We start from the raw sequence: 25,017 nt of genomic DNA on the forward strand, positions 1-25,017 counted from the left end.
GCTATGCACTGGGTGACAGCCGTAGATCTGCATATCCTGTGTATTATGCTAGTATTGAATATGTATAATATCTTCTCCAGACTTCTCCATCACAGAATGAAATAAACAGACATTAAATGACAGATGTGGATAGAGCCCCCTCCTTCAAGTGTCCATCTGCATTCAACTTGATATAAAAAAAAAAAAAACATGATAAAGATTTCTCCTTCCTGTTTTTTACTTTTCTGACAGAAGAAAAAGTTATGCATGCAGAACTTTTTTCTTTTGTTGCAAAAGTAAACAAAAGAGATAGCATTCATCGTGTGGTTTACAGTAGAGTGGGAACAGACAAGGATGGGAGAAGAACAACCAGTCTATGTCTATTGCTCTGCTACCATTAAAGGGGCTCTATCATTGGGAAAAGTCATTTTTAACTAAGCACATACTTGCATAGCCTTTAGAAAGGCTATTCCACACATACCTTTTGTTTGTAAATCACCTCAGTAGTTCTTGAATGAGCCCAATTTTTATGCATATGCTAATTAGCCTCCAGTGTGCACTCGGATGTCTCATCGAGCACTGTCTCTCTCCTGTGTGTACAGCACAGGCTGCTGCTGATGATGACTCCTCTCCCTGCTCTCATACACAGCACACAGCAGAGAGAGAGGAGAGCTCACTGAGAACTTCCTGTGCTCGCTGGAGCCTAATTAGCATATTAATAAAAACGGTTTCATTCAAAAACTACTGAGTTGATTTACATATAAAAGGTAGGTGTGGAATGGCCTTTCTTAACGCTATGCCAGTATGTGTTGAGCTACAAATGACTTTTCCCAATAATAGAACCCCTTTAAAATCCATTGCTGTCGTTTAAAGGATAATGGTAAGATAAGATAATCCTCTAATAGTCCCACTGTGGGGAAATTTCAGTGTGTTACAGCAGCATTGACATGTTGAACACTATTTTGAGGGTAACATGGGTTGGGGCTGTAAGTAAAGGGAAGTGCCAATTGGTTGGCTGATAAGGGCAGCACCAGAGACATAGTTAGACATTTAGCAAAATGGGGGCAAAAATGTCCAAGTGGGCCCCCAATTCAGGTATACCATTATTATCACTATACGGTGACCATAAAGTTGTAGATACCCACTCTGAAGAACTTTTCGGTTATTATAGGACCAGAAACGGTTAGTGACTTACAGCTGACGTCTCTGACTGTAATGGTTCACATTTCCATGTTGACTCGACCTCCCATTCCACAAATGATACTTAAATCACTGCTAAAGACACCTTAATAACTATAAAGTAATAGCAGGAAACATTACCTATATGGAGACAGATACTCGAGGGACAACACCAGGCACCATCACCCGTTTTGGTGTATGCCTTCGTCCGGGGCATATCTGCAGACTACTACATAGTTGATTATGTTTGTAGTTCCAGGGTCTGTCCCTCAGAGTCAGAAGACAAAGAGCCCCCACAAACACAAGGAACACTTTGCACCATGTGTGCATCTGCGGGCCTCTGTGCCATTCTCCACTAGCCATGCCTTTGGGCAGCGCCTCTTTTGCTGCTTCAGTTAAAGCTCCTATAATGCCCAAACACACATCCCCACTGGTCCCTTCCTGGGGGGGTATACCATCATTTTAAATACCAGTCAATGTATATTGCATTAACCATAATAATGTGCCGCTACCATTTTTGCTGTTCCTCTGCTTCAACAGAATTTCTTAGATTTTTTATTTATTTATTTATTTTTTACTTTTGATCTATAACACTTCCATGTTCTCCGTTAAACTACTTGGAGAAGAAAAATCCTATTTGTTTTTGTGTTTTGTTTTTTTTCTTGAGTAGCGATTACAATTTCATTTTCCGTCTTGGTTTCTGTTCTTATACATTTAGAAATGTATTTTCTCGCCTTCTCCAGCAGACAGGCTATTACCGGGAGATTGGCCCAGGCTTTCTTCACCTTATCGTTCACAAGCAACTGCATCTCCGTCTTGTTCCTAAATCCATATTCTGACTGCGGGACTTGCTAAGGAGCGAGCTGATTATGTACAGAGCGGGCTCTGCTCAGCAAAGAGAAGTCGGCTTTGACTTATAAACAGTTCATTTCACGATGGCGCTCGCCCTGTAGAGCCCCGCATTATTATAATAGCATTCTGTCCCCCTCCCATGTGTAGCGCTCCCGCTGTGGCTTTTATTTAACTGCAGCCTCTCTTATTGGAGTTAATGAATCTTTCAATATTTACATTACATTTAGATTTCTATTGGGGAAGAGGAATCCAAGTCGCTCAGAGACGAACACTAGTGTGTGCCTTCATAGCCATCTACTTATCGGGACTTATAGTGGTGAATCTAGAAAAGGCTCTTTCCACTTAGAGTTATTTTATTATATATTGCAATAATTCCTTCTGCAATAAAAGGGCTTGTCTTGCATCCTCTTCTTCCCCTAGATACAGAGCCCATCGTGTCAATACTGGTAGTTTGTTTCTGGTATTGTACCTTATTTTTATTAAGGTGAATGGGGTTGAGCTGTTTTACCATAAATCATTGTTTCCAATCCTTTTCAGACTCTAAGCACCCCTGAAATTCATACATTATATAAAGATTTTTTTTTTTATGTTTGTACAGTGTTTTTATTTGAGAATTTAAAAATGTACATAGCATTTATCAGTCAATAATCATATATGAGGGGTAATAGATCCCACAGCTTGTAATGTTTTCTGTCTTTGCCATATATATTTCAATTGGCTGTGTTTGTCTGTTCTTGCTACTAAGCAACTTGGTGCTTTGCTTCATGTCTTTTGGTCCTGACCTGTATGACCCTTTGTTCTCAGTTTATGGTCCTCCTTTCTCCCATTTTTGTGTCTGTCCTTATTGTTGCCTGTCTCTGTCCTGTTGCATCTACTCCATTGCTCCTTGGTGTATTCCTGCTTTCCCTGATTACTTGTGGTCCATTTCCCCATGGCACTGACTTTCCTAGCCCTTTATCTGTCCTCTCTCAATCTACTTACTATCCTATTTCTTGCTCAGATTTCATTGCAACCTTGCCAGTCACCCTTCTTGGCATCCTGTTTTCTTTTTGCTCTTAATTTGCTTTCCATTTTCCATGAAATATCTTAAACGGTTACCCCTCCATCCCCCGCTCCTTCTATTCCCATAATTGTCCTCCTCTTCATAACTGTCTTCCTCTTGTTCCAGGTGTCTTTCATCCAGAATCTTGTATTCTGCGTGGAGCGAGCATATCGAGTGCCAGACTTTGGGATCTGGGAGAGAGGAAGCAAATATAACAACGGCAGCACTGAATTACATTCAAGGTATCTGCGCACAGCGCGTTTCATTATTTCTTCACATTGATGAGCTAATTAAGTCGCAGCCCCATTTGATTTGCCTATTATTCCTTATGGCAAGCTTTATGGACGTTCTGTATAAATAGATTGGATTAGCAAAACTGGGTAATGAGGAGATGAAGACTGAGTGAGCACAGCTAAGTGATGACTCCTCCAGCTTAGGGGAACAATGTGTTTCTGGTTTATTTCATTTGTGTTCAGCTTTATTATTGTGTCTGGGACCCAGTATCACTCTCATCAGCCGGACTGCTTAGAGCAGTTATAGCTAAGCAAATAAATTAAAGGAGAAGTGCTAGTCTTTTATGTGCAAGGCCCTCCTGAGATGTATCAGCTCCTGGTACCAACCCTGATTCTAACATAGACCTATGGGCCCTGGATACAAATGCATGACCTCTTAAGTCAGCTCTGTTAAAGGTTGATCATTTGCTTTACAATCTTTAACCCTTCAAGGTTGGGTTGGATCTTGTCATAGAACAAGTCCATTAATGAATAGTAGAATGGGCGATGTTCGTCCTCTGTTAATTCCTCACCCTTTCTGTTGTTCTGGTAGTCTGCATGGTTTGATAGTGCACATGCTTGGGCAACATAAAACTCCATCCTAATGTGAGCTGGTGAAGGGGATGTGGGACTGCCTATCCCCAACCTATTGAATATTTATTAACTATACTGTGTAGATAAGATTGTTATTCACTGCAAGAATACTTAATGACGTTTTTTTCACTGATAATCAGAAACTCCTCGCCAACTCTTCCCAAAAGTGCCCCAAACAATATAGTAATAAACATTGTTTCCCAACCCTGCATGCTGTAATGTGTATGTCCAGTGCAGTGATGGCAGCGCATCCTTCTGTCTCTTGACTGTGATGGACAGCTTTTTTCCACTTAGGTCACATAGTATCATTGTTTTGATAGGACATTAACATCAGAGTAAAATTATGTACATAAGGGCATTTTTTTCTATTTGGGTGAGAGTGTTAAATAGTTTCGACTCTTGGTTTCAGCTAAAAGAGGGCCAAATAGTTCAACACCTGTAAACTCTCTCTACACTCACTTATACATGTATACAAACACCACCATAAGATTGTTATTGTAAAAGCTTCAACCATACGTACAGTTGTTTATTTGGGTGCTACATGAAGGTCATGTGATATGTCCCATTGAGAAAAAAGTCATGCAATAAATTAGTGTGGTTTAAGTCAAATATCCCACCAAAGATTATAATCGTGTCACCAATGTCACTATTTAGCCCTGCCCTTGATATTGGAAAGTAAGATCAAGAAAGGCACATTTTATCAAGCCAGGCTTAAGCAGCTTAAGCAACTCTCTGTGATTTACGATGCATTATTTTTTTTCCTTTCCTCTACAAAGTAAATGGAACTGTCCTTTATTGTTGATGGCTGCTGCGTGATGGAAGTGCACTCATCTACAGATATTAAGCATCATAATTAAGCAATGAAGGCTGATGAAACTTGAGCTTGGAGCGAGGCAGACGAGTTAATCATTCCGTTCCCTCCACATCCCATGTATTAGGATGTCAGTCCTGATAGATGTGCATGTAACAATTCACATTACTGCACTCGTAATTCATTCTGCTCACACCTCACTCAAGACTGTACAGCTTTGTCTCTAATAGTTAAACATTTGGATGCAGCAGAGCCCAGTTTCGGGCATGGCAGAAAATTTCCATACACTACAAAAGCACACCAAAATTTTTTTAAAAAAATGTGTGTGTGTGTATGTATATATATATATATATATATATATATATATATATATATATATATATATATATATATACATATATATATATAATTCTACTGTCAGTTAGCCGCGACTTCGTCCGGGGATTGGCGGTGGCGCTGAACCGCTTATATTTCTTGTTCTCCCATGTCTGCCCCCAGTTTGCTGTCCCCCCATCTCTGCCTCCAGGTGCTTGTCCTCCCTTCATCTGCCACCAGTTTCTTGCCCCCCCATCTCTGCTCTCAGCCTCATGCCCCCCCCCATCGTCCGCAGTGTAGTTGGACTCGCCTTGCCACGCTCCACCGCTGCTCTCTCCGCTCACTTGCTGCACATCAGTGCCGGGCGGCTGGCTGCGTGTGGCACATAGGAGGCCTCCCTGGCCTGTCAGGCGTGCGCTTGTATTGCAGCCTAGGCAGGTAGACTGCAATCCAAGCGCCGGTATCATACAGTGCACTTCCGAATACTGGCGCCTGTATTGTAGGGCGCCTGTATTGTAGGCCACCTGCCATACGCAGTCAGCCGCTGGACACCTATGTGCAGCGAGCGAGTGGAGAGAGCGTCGGGGAAGCGTGCCAAAGTGAGTCCAACTACACTTGGGCCAATGAAGGGGAGGGGGGGACATGAAGCTGAGGAATGTGGTGGATTGTCCACACTAGTTGCAATTGTAACAAACCCTCAGTTATCTCCTTTCAGTACACCAGAATCACATTTTGTGTTCCTCTGGTGTACTGATGCCCAGACCTCCCTCTCTGCACGAGCAGACCTAAATCTGACAGGACAGTGTAAGCTTCAGTAAATGATTTCAAGCCCAAGTTCTGTAGCAATAGGATTATGTTGCATCTATACAGGAAAGTCAGATCCAAAGCCAATTATTTTTTCAGGAAGCAAATTGACACTGAGTGCAATGGGTCTGGCTCCATGTTGTGACTGCTACACTGAAGCCACTTCTAGCAATTAAAGTTTTTGGATGTCAGGAGGCTTCTGTCGGAGATTGGTCCGTGTATTTGATTTTAGATTGGTTCAAAACCAATCCTTTTTTTACTGATTGAATCTGCAAATCACATTGTAACAATTCATTCTCAAGTTATATGCAAAGCTGCACCAAATTTACTGCTGATTGCCAAGGGTTTTTAGTAGAGATGAGCGAGTACTGTTCGGATCAGCCGATCCGAACAGCACGCTCGCATAGAAATGAATGGACGTAGCCGGCACGTGGGGGGGTTAAGCGGCCGGCCGCCGTCAAAGCGGAAGTACCAGGTGCATCCATTCATTTCTATGGAGCGTGCTGTTCGGATCGGCTGATCCGAACAGTACTCGCTCATCTCTAGTTTTTAGCAAGCACTGCACTAACTTCCCAGCACTTTGATGTAAATACCACATGTTCCACAATGTGTCTCAGTAGAGCAGGATCTAGACAAGACCCTGAACTAGCAGAGAGCTTCTATAGAATGAGAGGATTGGATGCCTGCAGTACTTAAAGGGGTTGTCCAGGATACATTTAAATTTTGAATTTCTAAACTCCTCCCCCTGCCTAACTTCTAATTGATTTAATGTAAAATAAAAAAAAAAAAAATGTTACCCCAGGCACATTTTCTGCTGATCTGGTGACTTTGTGTTTCCGCATTTCTGGAAACAAAGCATCACCAATCCCCCATCACTATCATAATTACCTATCTCCAGTTTTCTGGTATGAAGAGTCACTTCTTCCACTACTGCCAGCACCTGCGCAATAGAGCTTTATTGTACAGATGCTGAGATAAGTGAAGAGCACATACCACTTATGTGCAAGAAGTCCACAGAAGAAGATGCTGAGGGGACCGAAGAAACTGATCTCCAGGACAGAGAAGACCGGTAAGTATGATTGTGGGGGGGGGGGATTGGAGCTGTGATAGATAGATAGATAGATAGATAGATAGATAGATAGATAGATAGATAGATAGATAGGGCTAGTAGTCAGTGAGCTAGCTAGGGAAACAGGGAGGGGGAATGAGAGGTGGATCATGGTAGTTGTAGGCTAAGACAGCAGGAAGCTACCCATGTAAACAAATGCAGAAGATGTCAGGAGCTCCCAGAGAAACCCAGAAATCATTCAAAACCCTACTAAGGCTAAGGCCTCACATTGCAGAAACGCAAATTTTTTTGTTGTAGATTTTGCTGTGGATTCTTGAGTCAAAGACAAGAATGGCTACAAAAGGAATGGGAAATATATAGGAAGTTCTTATACTTCTACCTTCTGCTCAAGCCACTCCTGGCCTTGGCTTAAAAAAAAACGCTATAGAATTTGCAACAAAAACAATGTGGAGCTTCAGCCTAAAGGTGTTTGGGTGTACTAATTAACCCATTAATTAACCTTTTTTTAAAAAAAAAAAAAAAAGTTTTGCCCGGAAAACCCTTCAATAAAGCAGACATGGTAAAGCTGCTGATCTGCCAGAGATCTACCAGTGCTTGTTACTGAGCTCTGGTTAGTTTTTTGTCTTCAGGGCTTCACATCCTCTGGTCCCCTCCTCTAGGCAAGATGTTACTGAAGATCAGTACAGAGAAGTAAAATAAATGCCTCCTTTGTTGTTTCCTTATATTGGATCCAGTTGATCAGAGTGTGATGAGAAATCTTTTCTCTCCTGGGATGAATTTTAATTTTTCATATGAACAACTTGGAGACGTGGATGTGCAGTGCAGGGAAAGCTCCTTTGGGCTCTTGATGTATCAGTCTGCAGAAAAGTTTCAGGTCTTAGAGCATTGGCTTCAATGTAATGAGTCTGAATGGCTTGTAATAGACACTTTATGGCGGAGTTGTATCTGTTTTCTGATTACAACGGAACATCTCATCGCCATCACCGGGAGCCGCATATAATACATTTAAATGTCATTTCTGCTTCATTAGCCGCCGAGTCAGTATGCCGGGAAACTGTGAGATGAGGTTTTAATGTCTCAACACAGAGAAGAGAAACTTTTGATAAAAAAAAAAAAAAAAAAATCCCTCTCTTGAATAGACACCAGCTTCGCACATTGAATCTTAAAGAGACAGTGCAGCACCATCATTAATCAGTCTGCAAAGAAAATATAGCTCCTGTTTCCTCCTGATGCCATTCATTATTCATAGGGATTGACAGGGTGCAGGGTGTATATAGATGGAAGGGACTTAGCCTGTGATAGGAGTTTTCTGTGTCAGCTGACTAGGAAACAGAAAATATATTTTTTAGATGACAGACTCATTTTATGTTAAGTTTTTTTTACATTTAACTAAAAATGGCAATAGGAAAAAAATGGTGAGTGTTATGTATCATTAAGTCCTGTTTAATGCATGTGGTGTCTTTTTAAGGATATACTTTATCCATTTAAGAGGGCACATTAGAGATTGTGTTCATTGTCAACAGCCCAAAAACATTTGATTCTTAAACATATCCCCAAGCCATATAGAGTTTTTGCTGTGTCACATTATGTGAGAAGTAGTGATCCCATGTTCCATCCAGTATTATACTCTAGAACAGGGATAGGGAACCTTCGGCTCTCCAGCTGCTGTGAAACTACAATTCCCAACATGCTCCATTCACTTCCATGGGAGTTCCAAGAACTGCAGAGCAAGTATGCATGCTGGGAGTTGTAGTTTTGCAACAGCTGGAGAGCCGTACATTCCCTATCCCTGCTCTAGAATGACACCCAGTAGTTCACTATTCTGCTAGTGGAGTCACTGGAACAGATTTATTAAGCCTGGTGTTTCATACTATACTGATCTAGAGTAGTATTCTGTATTATACCCCAGAGCGGCACTCACTATTCTGTTAGAAGACTCACTGTGTACATACATTTCAATATTTAATATATTAAAATCCCTTGTACTGATCCTGAGTTGCATTTTGTGTCATATTGCATTACCTATATGATACTTGAGTTATATTGTGTGCTATACTTCAAGGCAATTGTCATAATGCTGCAAACTTGAGAGCTGAGATTTCCCAGCATGCACTGCTTGTTCAGTGTCTGCACAGACCTTGATCTGATGTTGAGAAATATTTTTTTTTTTCAATAGACTTTGTAAAGTCTACCTGTATTAAAATATCTGTCTGTCGACAAGCTTATTGATGGTTTACTAGTAGAAACCAGAAGAATTGTGACAAGCTTTTATACATACCATGTTTCTCTGAAAATAAGACCTATCCCGAAAATAAGCCCTATCATGATTTTTCTGGATTTTTTAAATATAAGCCCTAATCTGAAACTAAGCCCTAGCTTCAGTTCATTAAAAAAAAAGTGTCCAGACAGCTATACATGTAAAAAAAAAAAAAAGTAAATAGAATACAGCAGAACAGATACATAAGATACATATACCCTTCATCAAGGAAAGCAGACACTCCCTAAACAATCGCACATTGACTTTAAGGGAGCTAGCTGTACAAGATGGCACTAGTGAGAGAGTTCTCCACATCAATAAGGGTTTACTACCGGTAGTTCTGGTTTCTCACACACAGATTGTGTAGTCCCGATGGTATGACTACTTTTAGCCACCTCCGGTCACCAGGGGGAGCCAACTGCTACACTTGGCTAAAGTGGAACGCTGCAAAGGGTCAGAGACAGGAGTGACAGATCTGTGTGTGAGAGCCCATCCACCATTACCACTTGCCAACTCTAAATTGTTTTGGGTGTAAGGGGGTCTTGTGAGTGGATTGTTGTTCATGGGAAAAAAAAAATAAGACGTTCCCTGAGAATAAGTCCTAAACTACCTTTTCGGGGAAAAAAAATAATATGGCACATAAACTGTACAATGTTATGTAGATAAACATGCATTGTAACGTTTAAAAAAAACAGACAGAAAAGGGGCCTATATCAATAAACCATATATATGGCGCAAAAATAATACGGTTGTCAGGCAGCAAAGTAAAAGTACAAAATTGTACACTTGAAGACATAAAGGGGTATATTCTTCATAGAGCAAACCCCCATACGCACACAAAAAGGCTATCTATCTACTTCTCAAAATAAAAGCAATTCCTCAAAGAATAAGCAGTAGTACAAATAAGAATAAATAGAAACATCACCTCTGTGACAAAATAATACAAACTCGTTCATAACCATATCTCCATGAGGAAAACAAAGTAACTTATGGGCAGAACGCTGCAACCACTGCTTGCGACCCTGGTCTGCCTTCTGTGACCCCATCAGTGTGTGTGTGTGTGTATATATACCGTGTATATATATTATTTATTATTATTATTATTATTATTTATTTTTTTAAAAAAAATTTTTAGAATGGTTGAACAAGTTTCAATATGTAAAACTCCAAATTTCTCAGGGTGATCAGGTGAGGGCTTTCTAGATCTGGTGATAGGCGTGTTCTCTTTAGAGCCTTGTCAAGGAGAGGTTAACTGGTTGCTTGTAAATAGGATGCTACATAGAGTACTGAGCTGTTTCTTATAATCATCTGGCAGAACTCTTAATATTACAAACCCCATTCCCCTGCTACCTTCAGATCTATTAATACTGCAGCATTCTGGTAAATGAAACGCTACATCTGTCGTATATGTCGTCTATTTAAAGCCACAAGAAATATATGGCCTGTTCTTTTTTATTTTCTTAAGCCGGAAGCTGAATAGTGAGCAGTCTGGAGATAATAAATAGGACATGGGTAGAAGCATTTCAACTTATTAATTGATGGCGGCTTTGTGCTGACGCTCGCTCGGCGCAGTCCCAGGTAAACAGAGAACATTGTTACCACTGTCATTTATATTAATGGAGTCTCTGCACCTATGAAAGCAAATCCGGATAAAGTAATGGGCTCTCCGCTTCAGGGATGGCAGCATTTATTACTCTTCCTGGTGTCAGTGGAGTCCCATTTTGAATCCTGTTCACATCTCAAATATTAACGCAGCTTTAAAACCTACATTTTTAACATGTTTATCTACTGCAAACGTAGAATGGATAAACCATGACTCCCGAATATGCCTCTGTCTGATATTACAGTTAGCTGGAGGCAGATGTGAGCGGCTATGTGGCTGAAAGTCACTGCTTACATTATATCCATAATGGATAAGTAAATTCTCAGAAAGCGAGCTATAGCATTTAGGTTTGATGGTTGGTAGTATGCAGTCATTAGTTATAATACTTACCTGTGGTTGGTTGACAACTGTAGCAGGTTGGGGCTTTTTTATGTTGGGTTGTGGTTGGAAGTGGTTTAGTTTAGCTGTTGGTTGTGGTTCTTGGCCAAGATACCATTTTGACTGGGTATTGGTTATGGTGTGTTTTTGGTCATGGATGGTATAACTAAGTAGGAAAATAGGGATTGCTTTATAGAACACTGGTGGGACCATATCTGGAATGGTGTGTCTGGAATTGGTGCTGCAAAAATGGAAGATCTGAAAACACATAAGGAGGGACACAAAAAGCGTGGCCACTTTAATATACAAAAAGTGTGGCCACTTTAATATAAGTTGAATATGAGTAGGAGCACCTACCATGTAACACTCTTCACCCCTCTCTGTTTCTTGATAGGTGAAGTTACCCTGCCCCTTTTCTGTTGGTTGTCTGCATTGTGTGAATAGCGATCTGCTATTATAGGTCACCTAGTCTACTCTGTTTTCATTTCCAGAGTACAGGCTTTTATTATGGAGGAGGCCATGTGAGGAAATGTTCTCGTGCTCCTCCAGTCACTCCATCTTATGGCAGAACATGGAGCAGAATGACTTCATCTATGATGGAAATGGCACAAAGGGGTCAGGAGTGGCCATTCCTTTTAAGAACTTAATCTGTCTAGCCTTGGAAAAAGAATGGAAAGGGTGGATATAATCAAATCCTTTAAATGTTATAAGTATAAATAAGGCTTAGGCTGGTCTTACACGGCCGTAATGTAAGTCCGCAAATGGTCCGCACTTGAGGGTTTTTAATTGCGGACACATTATACTCAATGTGGTCTCTTACACTTCTGGATATTTTATCCATGGTGTGGCGAGGCCGCAACCGTGGTCCGCAATTTATAGGACATGCCCGTAATGGCAGTGAATTGCGGCACAGCACGGACTTGCCGATAGAACTCTATGGGCGAGTGCGGCAGTTTACGGACATCTGCAGTGTCTATGTTGCTGATCAGCAACTTGCGGACCGTACATTCAATACGGTCATGTAAGACCAGCCTTAGTAGGGAACTGTTTTAATGAAAAACAAGGAGGTACAATCTGGAAAAAACTTTCCAACAGATATGGCTGGGAAATCTACAGTAAATGAATGTTAAGACTCCTCAGATAAATATATCTATTTTAAGATATAATGGAAATAAGACTTGATGGGCCATATAGCTTTTTTCTGTCGTCAATCTTCTATGTTTCTAACAGTCTCTTGTTTGGTTGGTTGTTGCTTGCTTGTTCTGTTTGATGGTTCTCAGTTTGGTTTGCAGTTCGTTCTGTTATTACAGTATATAGCTGGTTGGTTCTAAGTCATGGTTTTCATTCTTGGCTATAGCTCAATACTGTTTGTGGTCAGTTGTGGTTCTTGGTTTGATTTGGGATCTGTTTGTGTTTTGTGATCTGTTATTGTGATGCTGAGTTGTAACTCCAGACTGTGGTTGTTTGTACATTTTGGCTGTTTGTGGTTACTGTTTGTGGTTGGTTGTGCCTCTTCATTTTAGTAGTTTGCGGTATGTTGTGCTTCTTGGCCTTGTTTGACTGCTAGTTGTTTCCTATTGTTACCCTGGTGGTGACTATTTCTTTTCCTCTACGATGACATGTATGTGAGATTAGCTGCTGCTGTTCTTATGGGATAGTCTTCTCTTACCCCTTCACATGCATTTTCTTTAAGGCCTACCCGAAATTCTGCACAATACACAAAAGCTGCCCAGCAGAATATTAATCCACCCCAATCCAGAACCCACATAAAAGAAGCTATCCTTCTCACTATACCAGCGCTGCCTGGGGATTATTTATTCAAATTAAATCCTAGTGTTGACACATTAATGATTTATCATCTTATAACTGGTTGCCTCTACTGCATTCTGTATACAGATGAACACCTACATTCTGATTGGCCGTGGATGTGGATAGAATTTTTAAGCCTCTCATTTTGTCTGTCACTGAGTATTGATGCGTCTAATCATCATGTATGGGAAATAATGGCAGTATTTGTGGATGAAATACAGCGGACGTGTTCTTACATAAACAGACACTGTAGAGGATTGTAAGATCTCAGCTAGAGATGCAGTTTTTAAATTGATCGATGGGTGAAGAAATTTATTCCAAGTGCAACCTTTTAGATGCACAAAAATATAGATGGTTCCCTCTTCCCTGAACTGGTAATAGGCAGAGTTCTCAAGGAAGAAGATAAAAGATCGGAAAAGACAGATACAGGGAATCTGCAAACTGTCAGTTCAGCCTTTGCCTCTTTGTATCTGATCTTATGAAACTTTAATTGGTAAATGCCCACCATTACAAGTTTATCAATGTGATCTGAATGGCAAATTCTTCTAGTTATGTTGCAATATATAGATTTCTTCCTCATCACTATGTAAGTTGGCAGATTTGCTATTCATAGACCTGGAAAAGCATCTTCAGCTTTTTCTTAGCTATTTCGTTCTGGAAAAGTAGGGTTCTCTAACAAAAGAACCCCACCAACCTCCCCACCATTTCAGTATACATTTACACCACATTATTAGAGTAGTGAATATTATTAAAATGTATTTTTACCGCACGATTAATTTCATGATGTTAAACATATGAAAATGCAAACATAATGCAAAAACCAGTACAGTAAACTGTTTTTGTGACCATCTTGAACCATGTAGAAGAAGACCTTACCTGTGAAGGCTTTTAATCTGTAAGAGGAAAAGAAGTAGTAGGTGAAAGGTGCAAGCTTTTCAGGTGATGGTGCATGGGGGGAGGCTGTAGGCTACCCTGAAGAGTAAGGTTTTCAGGTTGATCTTGGAGGTTGTAGGTATAGTCTTATATACCGGGATATTGATCCCCAGAGGATGGGAAGCAGTGTCGGACTGGAATGTCTAGGGGCCCACCACCGGGAACCCTGCAGATCAGCTGTATTGACGCAGCGCAGCTACAGGTAATAACAATGCCATGCTGCTCACCTGCCATACAGTGTGCACCAGTGCACTACCTAAACCCACCTCCACACTAATGTATGGTAAGCAAGCAGCTTGGCTCCTGGAATTGTTAACATTAATGTGACCCATAGACCTCACAACTGCGGTTATCAAGAATATGATGAGTGAGCAGCATATCATCTGAAATGGAAACAATACTGGGAACTTCGTGTTCTGGTAACCATCTGATCTGTAAGGTCATAATAATCTAATAGATCAGTGAGGGTTTACCACCAAGGGCCCCTGCTGATCAACTACTTGAAGGGACCTTTGTGCTTTTACAAGCACCCTAACGCCTTCGCTATTTACATAACACAGATCTATTTTATAGTGACGCACAATGTAATTACAGCCTGTGATAATATCACGTCTGCTATAAAATAGATGGGGTGTGACTTAAATAATGAAGTGGCCCCACACAGTATAATATGCTCCAAAGTGGTCCCCACACAGTAAAATATGCTGCACAGTAACATCCACACAGTAGTTATGCTCCACAGTGGCCCCCACAAATATTTTATGCTCCACGGTGGCCTCCACACAGTATACTGTGTTGCACAGTGGCCCCCTCAAAGAATAATGTGCTGCACAATGACAACAACACAGTGTAATGTGCTCCACCTTGGCCCCACATATTTTAGTATGTTCCACAGTGGCCCCCATACATTATAATCTCCCCATAGTCGCACCAAACAGTATAAAATGCTCCCAAGAGTCCCCCTTCAGGTGAACCTCATGAAATTTGACGAATTTGTGTGTAAGCCCCCTTGCACACGACTGTATGAATGGTCAGTGTGCTATCCAGGTTAGCACATTGACCCATTCATTTCTATGGGCCTGTATACATGATCACACCCTTCCTCACAGTAGCGTCTATTGTGCTGTACTGTGGGAGGGGGCGTTCCTTACCGCCCTGCCATAACGCTGAGCGGTAAGGACCCCCCCACTCCTGACAGCATTTGTCCATAGACTAGTACTGGGGGGCCATTTCTCACCGCTCAGCGTCATCACAGTAGACACTACTGTGAGGAAGGGCGTTCCTCACAAATTGTCACAAACGCCCTTCTAACACTGAAGAGCTACGGTACCATTACCGATAGTGGTAGCTCAGAACAGGAAAGCCAATAGTGCGCTGTCTGATTTCATCGCATGTACCCTCTTTAAGTTTGTTTTTTTCATTATGAGCAAGAAAAACAATCTTGCAGTTGGTGTTTGTTTATTTCTCTTACATGTTTTGGACTGGTAAGAGATTTATTTCAACAGGCTAGACCTGTAAAAGGTGTGCAGCTAAAAGATACTTTGCAAAACTGTAATAATTAACAGTAGAACCAAATACAGAACATTGCTGCCTCAATGTATAATCTTCACCTGAAGTCTAAGGGGGCGTTCACATTAGCGTCGGTGTCCGACAGCTAGTGTCCAATGCTAATGTCCGCGCAAAATCTTGCGCGGACATTAGCATTGGTCAATAGCTGTGTCCGTTACATTTTGCATTGATTTAATGGGACATCATGTGTGTTCTTTTACAGTCCGTGTCTGTCCTTAAGTGTCCGTTCACAAAGATGTTCCATTTTTCAAGCGGACAGCAAAGACCTACATGTACTGTACGGACTGTAATATAACACACATGATGTCCCATTAAATCAATGCAAAATGTAACGGACTCAGCTAGTGTCCGATGCTAATGTCCGTGCAAGATTTTGCGCGGACACTAGCTGTCGGACACCGACGCTAGTATGAACGCCCCCTAAGATCCCCAACTATAATCATCTTCTAATGAAACTGTTCTCCCGTTGTACCTTGAAGGATTGCGCCCAGCAGAATCCATGGTGATGGTGCTACAGCTGCTCCTCCTGTCACCACTCCATAAATAGCTATGCACTCCTTGTTATATTTATCATTCTTTAACAACACATCATCTGCGAAGCCATCTGTACCTTAAAATTGTGCAATTTAGCTACTTTGAAACATTGTATTTGTGGCTTTTAACAGGTCTTTGTGTTGTGCGGGTCACATGTGATATGTAGTCCTGTATCCTTACATAGATTGTGGAACTGTGTCCTGTGAATGTGCTTCTGACTCAATGATAAAGATAACCTTTTTCTCGCAATATTTCACTGGGGGACACAGTAACCATGGGTATAGACCTGGTCATTAGGAGGCGGACACTAGGAAACAAAAAAGTGGTTGTCTCCGCCTTCGCAGGCTATACCCTCTCACTGGCAGAATGCTCAGGCAGTTTTTTTTCCTAGTGTCGTAGGAGGCATTCACGACCTGTGTCACGTCTTTCTGTCTTGCATCGTTTTTCTTTTTTCTTTTCCTTTTTAGGGGCAGGGGGTTGTCACTAGTCATACCCCCTGTGGACGCAAGCGCTCTGTTTTCAGAGAGCCCCGCAGTCACCCAGTTCCCTGTTGCTGCATCGGCAGTGGAGTTCCGGTGACCCCACTCTTTGGTGCGAGGTATCACAGAGGGGGTGAGCCTGTGGCGTTTGAAGATGCCAGACGGTAAGTATTAAAAGGCTGGAGCTAACCACAGGGCGTTTGATCATATTTTGCAGGAACAGTGGCTTCATCCGGACCGGCCCCTGTCTTCTACCAGGAGGTCAGATGTCCTTTTTCCGTTCCCGGACCAGTGTGTGTCTAGGTGGACCGAGCCTCCTGCGGTTGATCCGGCTATTGCCAGGCCGTCTAAGGCTACCATCTTGCCTCTAGCTAACGCTGCCTCTCTAAGTGATCCCACTGATAGGAAGCTGGACTCCTTGGCTAAGTCGGCCTTTGCGGCGGTGGGGTCTGTCTTATGGCACGCTTTTGCTGCGTCCTGGGTTAGTAAGGCTTGTATTGCCTGTGGCAAACAGTTGAGGGCTGGTTTGGCCGATGAATCATCTCTGCAGGACAATCAGCTTCTGGTGGACCAGATAAATGCTTCTAAATATCTATGTGATGCTTCCCTTGAAGCGGCTCGCCACTCAGCAAAGGCAGCTGGTAATGTTGTGGCAATGCGTCGGACGGTTTGGATCCGTTCCTGGAATGCTGAGCCTGCCTTTAAATAGGTGGTGGTTGTATTACCCTTTTCTCACGTTGAACAGGGCCGTCTTTTTGGAAAGGTTTGGAGCAACTTATTTCTGAAGCCACTGGAGGCAAAAGCTCTCTGTTACCTCAGAGGTGTTCTAGGCGGCAGCCTGCCTTGTCTTCTAGCTGTTCCCAGCGATTTAGTTTTTTTTCAGGGCTCCTCGTCCCGGTTCAGTGAACTATCTCCTAGGGAGTCGCACTCTAAGAAGCCCTCCTTTAAGCCCAGACCTGCCTGGCATCCCTGATCTAAGCCTGCGAGGTCGGGAGTTGCCAAACCCCCCTCTACATAAAGGGCTGCCCCCATCCGGGAATTCTCAGGTGGGGGGGACGTCTGCTTGCCTTCCAGAACATGTGGCTTGCCTGGGTTCAGGAGGTGGTCTCGTACGGCTACTCCATAGAGTTCGCCGCCCTCCCAGAAGAAAGTTTTTTTTCATTCCTCTTTACCTTCTTCCCCCGCCCGGGCGGTCGCTTTGCTCAAGGCAATTGCCAGGTTTCAGGAGCAAGGGGTAATTGTGCCCGTGCCTATGTCCCAACGGATCAAGGGGTTCTATTCAAACCTATTTTCTGTTCCAAAGGAGGACGGTTCCCTCCGTCCCGTCTTGAACTTAAAGATGTTCAACAGGTTTGTTCGAGTTTAAATTTTCTGGGTGGAGTCTCCGCGAGGGGTAGCGGTGCTTCCATGCCTGGATGATCTGCTGATCAAAGCACCCTCCAGGACGGACAATCTCTCCAGCCTACAGGTCACCATGGACCTGCTTCGGCGGTTTGGATGGCTCATGAACATGGAAAAGTCCTGTCTGGTGCCACCTCAACGGATGGAATCAAAGATTCGGAATCTTCGGTCCAATGTTTCACGCCTGCAGAGGAGGTCGCCATGTACCATCCGGTGCTGCATGCATGTTCTAGGATTGATGGTCTCCTCCTTCGAGGCCATCCCTTATGCCCAGTTCCATTCAAAGCCCCTTCAGTTGGCAATCCTGGCACGTTGGGACCGGTGCCAGTTCAGCCTGGACCACCGAATCTTGTTTCCGCCTCCGGTCCGCCTCGGTCTTCGTTGGTGGCTTTCCTCCCCAGGGTTCTTCCGGGGGAGATTTTTTCTTTCCATTCATTGGTAGGTTGTCACCACAGATGCCATCTTCTTGGGCTGAGGGGCGGTGTTTGGGGTCCTGACTGTTCAGGGCAGGTGGTCTCCGGAGGAAGCCTCGCTTCAGATCAATCTGCTGGAGTTGAGAGCCATCTTTTGGGCTCTGTGTCATTGGACCCCTCTTCTCCGGAACAGGCCAGTCCACATCCAGTCGGACAATTCCACGGCCGTGGCTTATCTAAACCATCAGGGCGGGACCGGAGCAGGGCAGCCTTTCTGGGAACCTCCCACTCTCTAAGGTGGACAGAGGTTCATGTCCCTGCCCTCTCAGCGGTCCACATTTCAGGGGGTTGACTATTGGGCTGCAGACTTTCTCAGCCGGGGGGTCTCAATCTGGGCGAATGGTCCCTCTATCAGGGTTTCAGGTGGGGCTGTCCGGAGGTCGTCCTTTCCCCTCTTCCTCTCCTCCCTTGAGTTCTCAAGAAACTCAAAGTCGAGAGGGTTCCTGTGATCCTGGTGGCTCTGGACTGGCCTCGTCGGGCATGGTATGCAGATCTCATGGCTCTGGTAGCAAACGCTCCCTGGCCTCTGCCTCTACAAAAAGATCTGCTCTCTCAGGTGTCGCTATTCCATCCTTTCTTACATCGGCTGCGTTTAACGGCGTGGCTGTTGAAACTGAGGTATTGAAGCGCCGAGGTTTTTCTGAGCCTGTTATTCGGACTATGATTAGGGCCAGGAAGCCTCAATCAGCAAAGGTTTTTGCTGGTTTTTGGTTCCATATACACTCACCGGCCACTTTATTAGGTACACCTGTCCAACTGCTCATTAACACTTAATTTCTAATCAGCCAATCACATGGCGGCAACTCAGTGCATTTAGGCATGTAGACATGGTCAAGACAATCTCCTGCAGTTCAAACCGAGCATCAGTATGGGGAAGAAAGGTGATTTGAGTGCCTTTGAACGTGGCATGGTTGTTGGTGCCAGAAGGGCTGGTCTGAGTGTTTCAGAAACTGCTGATCTACTGGGATTTTCACGCACAACCATCTCTAGGGTTTACAGAGAATGGTCCGAAAAAGAAAAAACATCCAGTGAGCGGCAGTTCTGTGGGCGGAAATGCGTTGTTGATGCCAGAGGTCAGAGGAGAATGGCCAGACTGGTTCGAGCTGATAGAAAGGCAACAGTGACTCAAATAGCCACCCGTTACAACCAAGGTAGCCAGAAGAGCATCTCTGAACGCACAGTACGTCGAACTTTGAGGCAGATGGGCTACAGCAGCAGAAGACCACACCGGGTGCCACTCCTTTCAGCTAAGAACAGGAAACTGAGGCTACAATTTGCACAAGCTCATCGAAATTGGACAATTGAAGATTGGAAAAACGTTGCCTGGTCTGATGAGTCTCGATTTCTGCTGCGACATTCGGATGGTAGGGTCAGAATTTGGCGTCAACAACATGAAAGCATGGATCCATCCTGCCTTGTATCAACGGTTCAGGCTGGTGGTGGTGGTGTCATGGTGTGGGGAATATTTTCTTGGCACTCTTTGGGCCCCTTGGTACCAATTGAGCATTGTTGCAACGCCAAAGCCTACCTGAGTATTGTTGCTGACCATGTCCATCCCTTTATGACCACAATGTACCCAACATCTGATGGCTACTTTCAGCAGGATAATGCGCCATGTCATAAAGCTGGAATCATCTCAGACTGGTTTCTTGAACATGACAATGAGTTCACTGTACTCCAATGGCCTCCACAGTCACCAGATCTCAATCCAATGGAGCATCTTTGGGATGTGGTGGAACGGGAGATTCGCATCATGGATGTGCAGCCGACAAATCTGCGGCAACTGTGTGATGCCATCATGTCAATATGGACCAAAATCTCTGAGGAATGCTTCCAGCACCTTGTTGAATCTATGCCACGAAGAATTGAGGCAGTTCTGAAGGCAAAAGGGGGTCCAACCCGTTACTAGCATGGTGTACCTAATAAAGTGGCCGGTGAGTGTATATTGTTCATTTGGGGACTCTCTCCTACTGCTGTGGTACAAAACTGCCTGAGCATTCTGCCAGTGAGAGGGTATAGCCTGCGTAGGCGGAGACAACCACTTTTTTGTTTCCTAGTGTCCGCCTCCTAATGACCACGTCTATACCCATGGTTACTGTGTCCCCCAGTGAAACAACGAGAAAAGGATTTTACAGGTGAGTACACAAAAATCCCTTTTTTCCGCTGGTTTCGCTTTTGAAACGCTGGACTCCTTTTATAGTCAATGTGGTCCACCAGTAAATGCTAAAACAGCGGCCCTGCTCTCAGTCATTGTTCCTCTGGAACATTGAACAACAGAGTTTTATTTTGTCTAGAAATGATACTTTAAGGTAAATAGAGCCACAAAAGATCAATGTGTGTGACATTGCATCACTGCATTACAAATGTATAAGGGTGGGTTTACACTACTGTTGGATATCTGTTATGATGATGTCCGTTTTAAAAAAAAAACAAACAAAAAAAAAAAAACACTTATCATAACCGCCCTGAATGGACACTAACTGATGTTTTAACTGATCCATTTAGTGTTAGTGTCTGTCACTGTCTGGCTTTTTTGTTTGTTTCTGCTTTCTGAGCATGCGGCGAAAAAAAATCAAAAACAACACGGACCATAATAACGGTCAGTATAATGGACAGCCATCTGTTACCCATAAACCTTTAATGTTAAAAAATAACAGACGATTGATATCCATTATGAAGCCGTTTTTTTCACAGACACAAAAGCCCTGCATGTCAGATTTTTTTGGTCTGGCCAAAAAAATGTACGTGATGGATTTGGTGTATAAAGGACACAAGATGAAATCCCATTGAAATCAATGGAAATTTTAATGGATTTGTGATGGCTCTGCTACTGTTTGTTAATGAAATCTTGTAAAAGAAAAAATATGTCCTTGTACCGTGTTAGCCAGTGGATATGAAATGAAAGAAATTTTTTTAAGAGAAGTCCTCAGTAGTTGATACCTTTTTTAATGGCTAACTTAAAAAGTTTTTTGATGACATATCGAGCTTTCGAGACTCTATAGAGGTCTCTTCATCAGGATGGTATAACACAATTTCTGAAGGTAGGCATATATATACACAGAGAAATGGAGTGTTAGATGCAAAATAGATGGAGAACAGAACACCATGTAAATAAACAGTGAAAAAACATATATATATCAGTTCACAGGAAAGTTCTCTGGGTTTATGGCTTCTTTGATCAGTGACGTGTTGTCTAGTGGTTGTAAAACGTCATAAAACCCTGGGCCTGGTTTAAACCCCTCTGAAGCGTGTTAAAGTTCACCATAAGTTTAACCTCCCATATGAGGCGATCTTTTCTACTCTTGAAATTCCCTCTCAGGACCAGGATCTTCATATCCTGGGTCATGTTATGATTTTCATTGCAGAAGTGTTTTGGCACAGGGAGGTCCATTCTCTGTTCTCTAATCGTATGTCTGTGTGAGTTCATCCTCATCCTAAGTGACTGTCCTGTCTCACCTACATACAGGCCCTCAGGACACTTAGTACACAATATCAAATACACTACATTAGGTGTGCTGCAGGTGAAGTTACCTGGGATCTTGTAGTGTCGATCAGAGTTCGGGATCTTTATTTTTTTCCGTAGTCAGTATGTGCGGGCAGGTCTTGCACCTCTTATTTCCACATGGAAATGTTCCTTTGTTAGTTGGAGGTGACAGAGAGCTGCTAATAATCATATTCCTGAGGTTTGGTGGCTGTCTGTAGCATAGGAGAGGGGGGGTCTGGAAATATGGATTTTAGATGGTGGTCTTTTTGCAGTAGTGGATGTAGTTTGCGTGTAATTCCTCTAAGCATTTCCAGGTGTGGGTTACAGTCCTATGAAAAAGTTTGGGCACCCCTATTAATCTTAATCATTTTTAGTTCTAAATATTTTGGTATTTGCAACAGCCATTTCAGTTTGATATATCTAATAACTGATGGACACAGTAATATTTCAGGATTGAAATGAGGTTTATTGTACTAACAGAAAATGTGCAATATGCATTAAACCAAAATTTGACCGGTGCAAAAGTATGGGCACCTCAACAGAAAAGTGACATTAATATTTAGTAGATCCTCCTTTTGCAAAGATAACAGCCTCTAGTCGCTTCCTGTAGCTTTTAATCAGTTCCTGGATCCTGGATAAAGGTATTTTGGACAAACAATTCAAGTTCAGTTAAGTTAGATGGTCGCCGAGCATGGACAGCCCGCTTCAAATCATCCCACAGATGTTCAATGATATTCAGGTCTGGGGACTGGGATGGCCATTCCAGAACATTGTAATTGTTCCTCTGCATGAATGCCTGAGGATTTGGAGCGGTGTTTTGGATCATTGTCTTGCTGAAATATCCATCCCCGGCGTAACTTCAACTTCGTCACTGATTCTTGAACATTATTTTCAAGAATCTGCTGATAATGAGTGGAATCCATGCGACTCTCAACTTTAACAAGATTCCCGATGCCGGCATTGGCCACACAGCCCCAAAGCATGATGGAACCTCCACCAAATTTTACAGTGGGTAGCATGTGTTTTTCTTGGAATCTTTTTGGACGCCATGCATAACGCCTTTTTTTTATAACCAAACAACTCAATTTTTGTTTCCAAAATGAAGCTGCCTTGTCCAAATGTGCTTTTTCATACCTCAAGCAACTCTATTTGTGGCGTACTTGCAGAAACGGCTTCTTTCTCATCACTCTCCCATACAGCTTCTATTTGTGCAAATTGCGCTGTATAGTTGACCGATGCACAGTGACACCATCTGCAGCAAGATGATGCTGCAGCTCTTTGGAGGTGGTCTGTGGATTGTCCTTGACTGTTCTCACCATTCTTCTTCTCTGTCTTTCTGATATTTTTCTTGGCCTGCCACTTCTGGGCTTAACAAGAACTGTCCCTGTGGTCTTCCATTTCCTTACTATGTTCCTCACAGTGGAAACTGACAGGTTAAATCTCTGAGACAACTTTTTGTATCCTTCCCCTGAACAACTATGTTGAACAATCTTTGTTTTCAGATCATTTGAGAGTTGTTTTGAGTAGCCCATGATGCCACTCTTCAGAGGAGATTCAAATAGGAGATCAACTTGCAATTGGCCACCTTAAATACCTTTTCTTATGATTGGATACATCTGGCTATGAAGTTCAAAGCTCACTGAGGTTACAAAACCAATTTTGTGCTTCAGTAAGTCAGTAAAAAGTAGTTAGGGGAATTCAAATCAATAAAATGATAAGGGTGCCCATACTTTTGCACCGGTCAAATTTTGGTTTAATGCATATTGCACATTTTCTGTTAGTACAATAAACCTCATTTCAATCCTGAAATATTAGTGTCCATCAGTTATTAGATATATCAAACTGAAATGGCTGTTGCAAACACCAAAATATTTAGAACAAAAAATGATTAAGATTAATAGGGGTGCCCAAACTTTTTCATAGGACTGTATATGTGACAACCATGGGCACCCGATTGTTCTCCTGTTTGGTGTTGTATTTTAATAACTCCAATCTTGGTATTCTGGTGGCCCTGTTGATTTGGTTTTCAACTGTTCTTGGATGGTAACCCTGCCTCAAGAATGTGTTTTTGAGGCCCCCAATGTGCTTGTCTCTGTCCACCGGGTCTGAACATATGCGATGGTATCTGATGGCTTGGCTGTAGACAATGGAATTCTTTATGTGTTTCGGATGAAAGCTATCCCATCTTAGGTAGGTAGGGCGGTCAATCGGCTTCCGATACAGTGATGTCTCAATTTTGTTGTCCTGTATCTTGATGACTGTGTCTAGGAAGTTTATTTCAGAGAAGGAGTAATTGAGCGTCAGGTTGATGGTGGGATGGAACTGGTTGAATTGTTCATGGAAGGTTTTCAGCTGTTGTTCAGACCCAGTCCAAATGATTAGGATATCGTCAATGAAGCGATAGTAGGCCAAAGGCCTGGTGATGCAGGTGGATAGGAAGTCACTCTCAAGCTTGGCCATGAAGAGATTAGCGTACTGTGGCGACAATTGTTGCAACATTCTGAGTTTTCTTCAATGTTGTTCCATTCTGTTTCAATCCCCATTTGGACTTTGCTCTTCACGCTGTAGAAATGATGTATAAGATGGTTCCTCAGTCGCTCTGAAGTCCTGTGACATAAGTTTCGTGCATAGTGAGTATTATAGGTGTGTAGGATAGGATTTCTGACGCTCAATTACTCCTTCTCTGAAATAAACTTCCTAGACACAGTCATCAAGATACAGGACAACAAAATTGAGACATCACTGTATCGGAAGCCGATTGACCGCCCTACCTACCTAAGATGGGATAGCTTTCATCCGAAACACATAAAGAATTCCATTGTCTACAGCCAAGCCATCAGATACCATCGCATATGTTCAGACCCGGTGGACAGAGACAAGCACATTGGGGGGCCTCAAAAACACATTCTTGAGGCAGGGTTACCATCCAAGAACAGTTGAAAACCAAATCACCAGGGCCACCAGAATACCAAGATTGGAGTTATTAAAATACAATACCAAACAGGAAAACAATCGGGTGCCCCTGGTTGTTACATATAACCCACACCTGGAAATGCTTAGAGGAATTACACGCAAACTACATCCACTACTGCAAAAAGACCACCATCTAAAATCCATATTTCCAGACCCCCCCTCTCCTATGCTACAGACAGCCACCAAACCTCAGGAATATGATTATTA

The 25,017-nt window shown here is 42.7% G+C and overlaps 1 protein-coding gene across 4 annotated transcripts in view; it reads left to right on the forward strand.

Moving 5' to 3' along the window:
* PHKB (phosphorylase kinase regulatory subunit beta) overlaps positions 1 to 25,017 on the forward strand; it is a 148,079-nt gene that overhangs the window by 54,926 nt on the left and 68,136 nt on the right. For all 4 annotated transcript variants that reach the window (XM_075282098.1, XM_075282100.1, XM_075282097.1 and 1 more), the window contains one exon: positions 3,179 to 3,294. In XM_075282098.1, the coding sequence (XP_075138199.1) occupies positions 3,179 to 3,294 (116 nt within the window). The remainder of the gene's footprint in view (positions 1 to 3,178; positions 3,295 to 25,017) is intronic.

Source organism: Leptodactylus fuscus, chromosome 7, assembly GCF_031893055.1.
Source record: "Leptodactylus fuscus isolate aLepFus1 chromosome 7, aLepFus1.hap2, whole genome shotgun sequence".
NCBI classification, from domain to species: Eukaryota; Metazoa; Chordata; class Amphibia; order Anura; family Leptodactylidae; genus Leptodactylus; species Leptodactylus fuscus.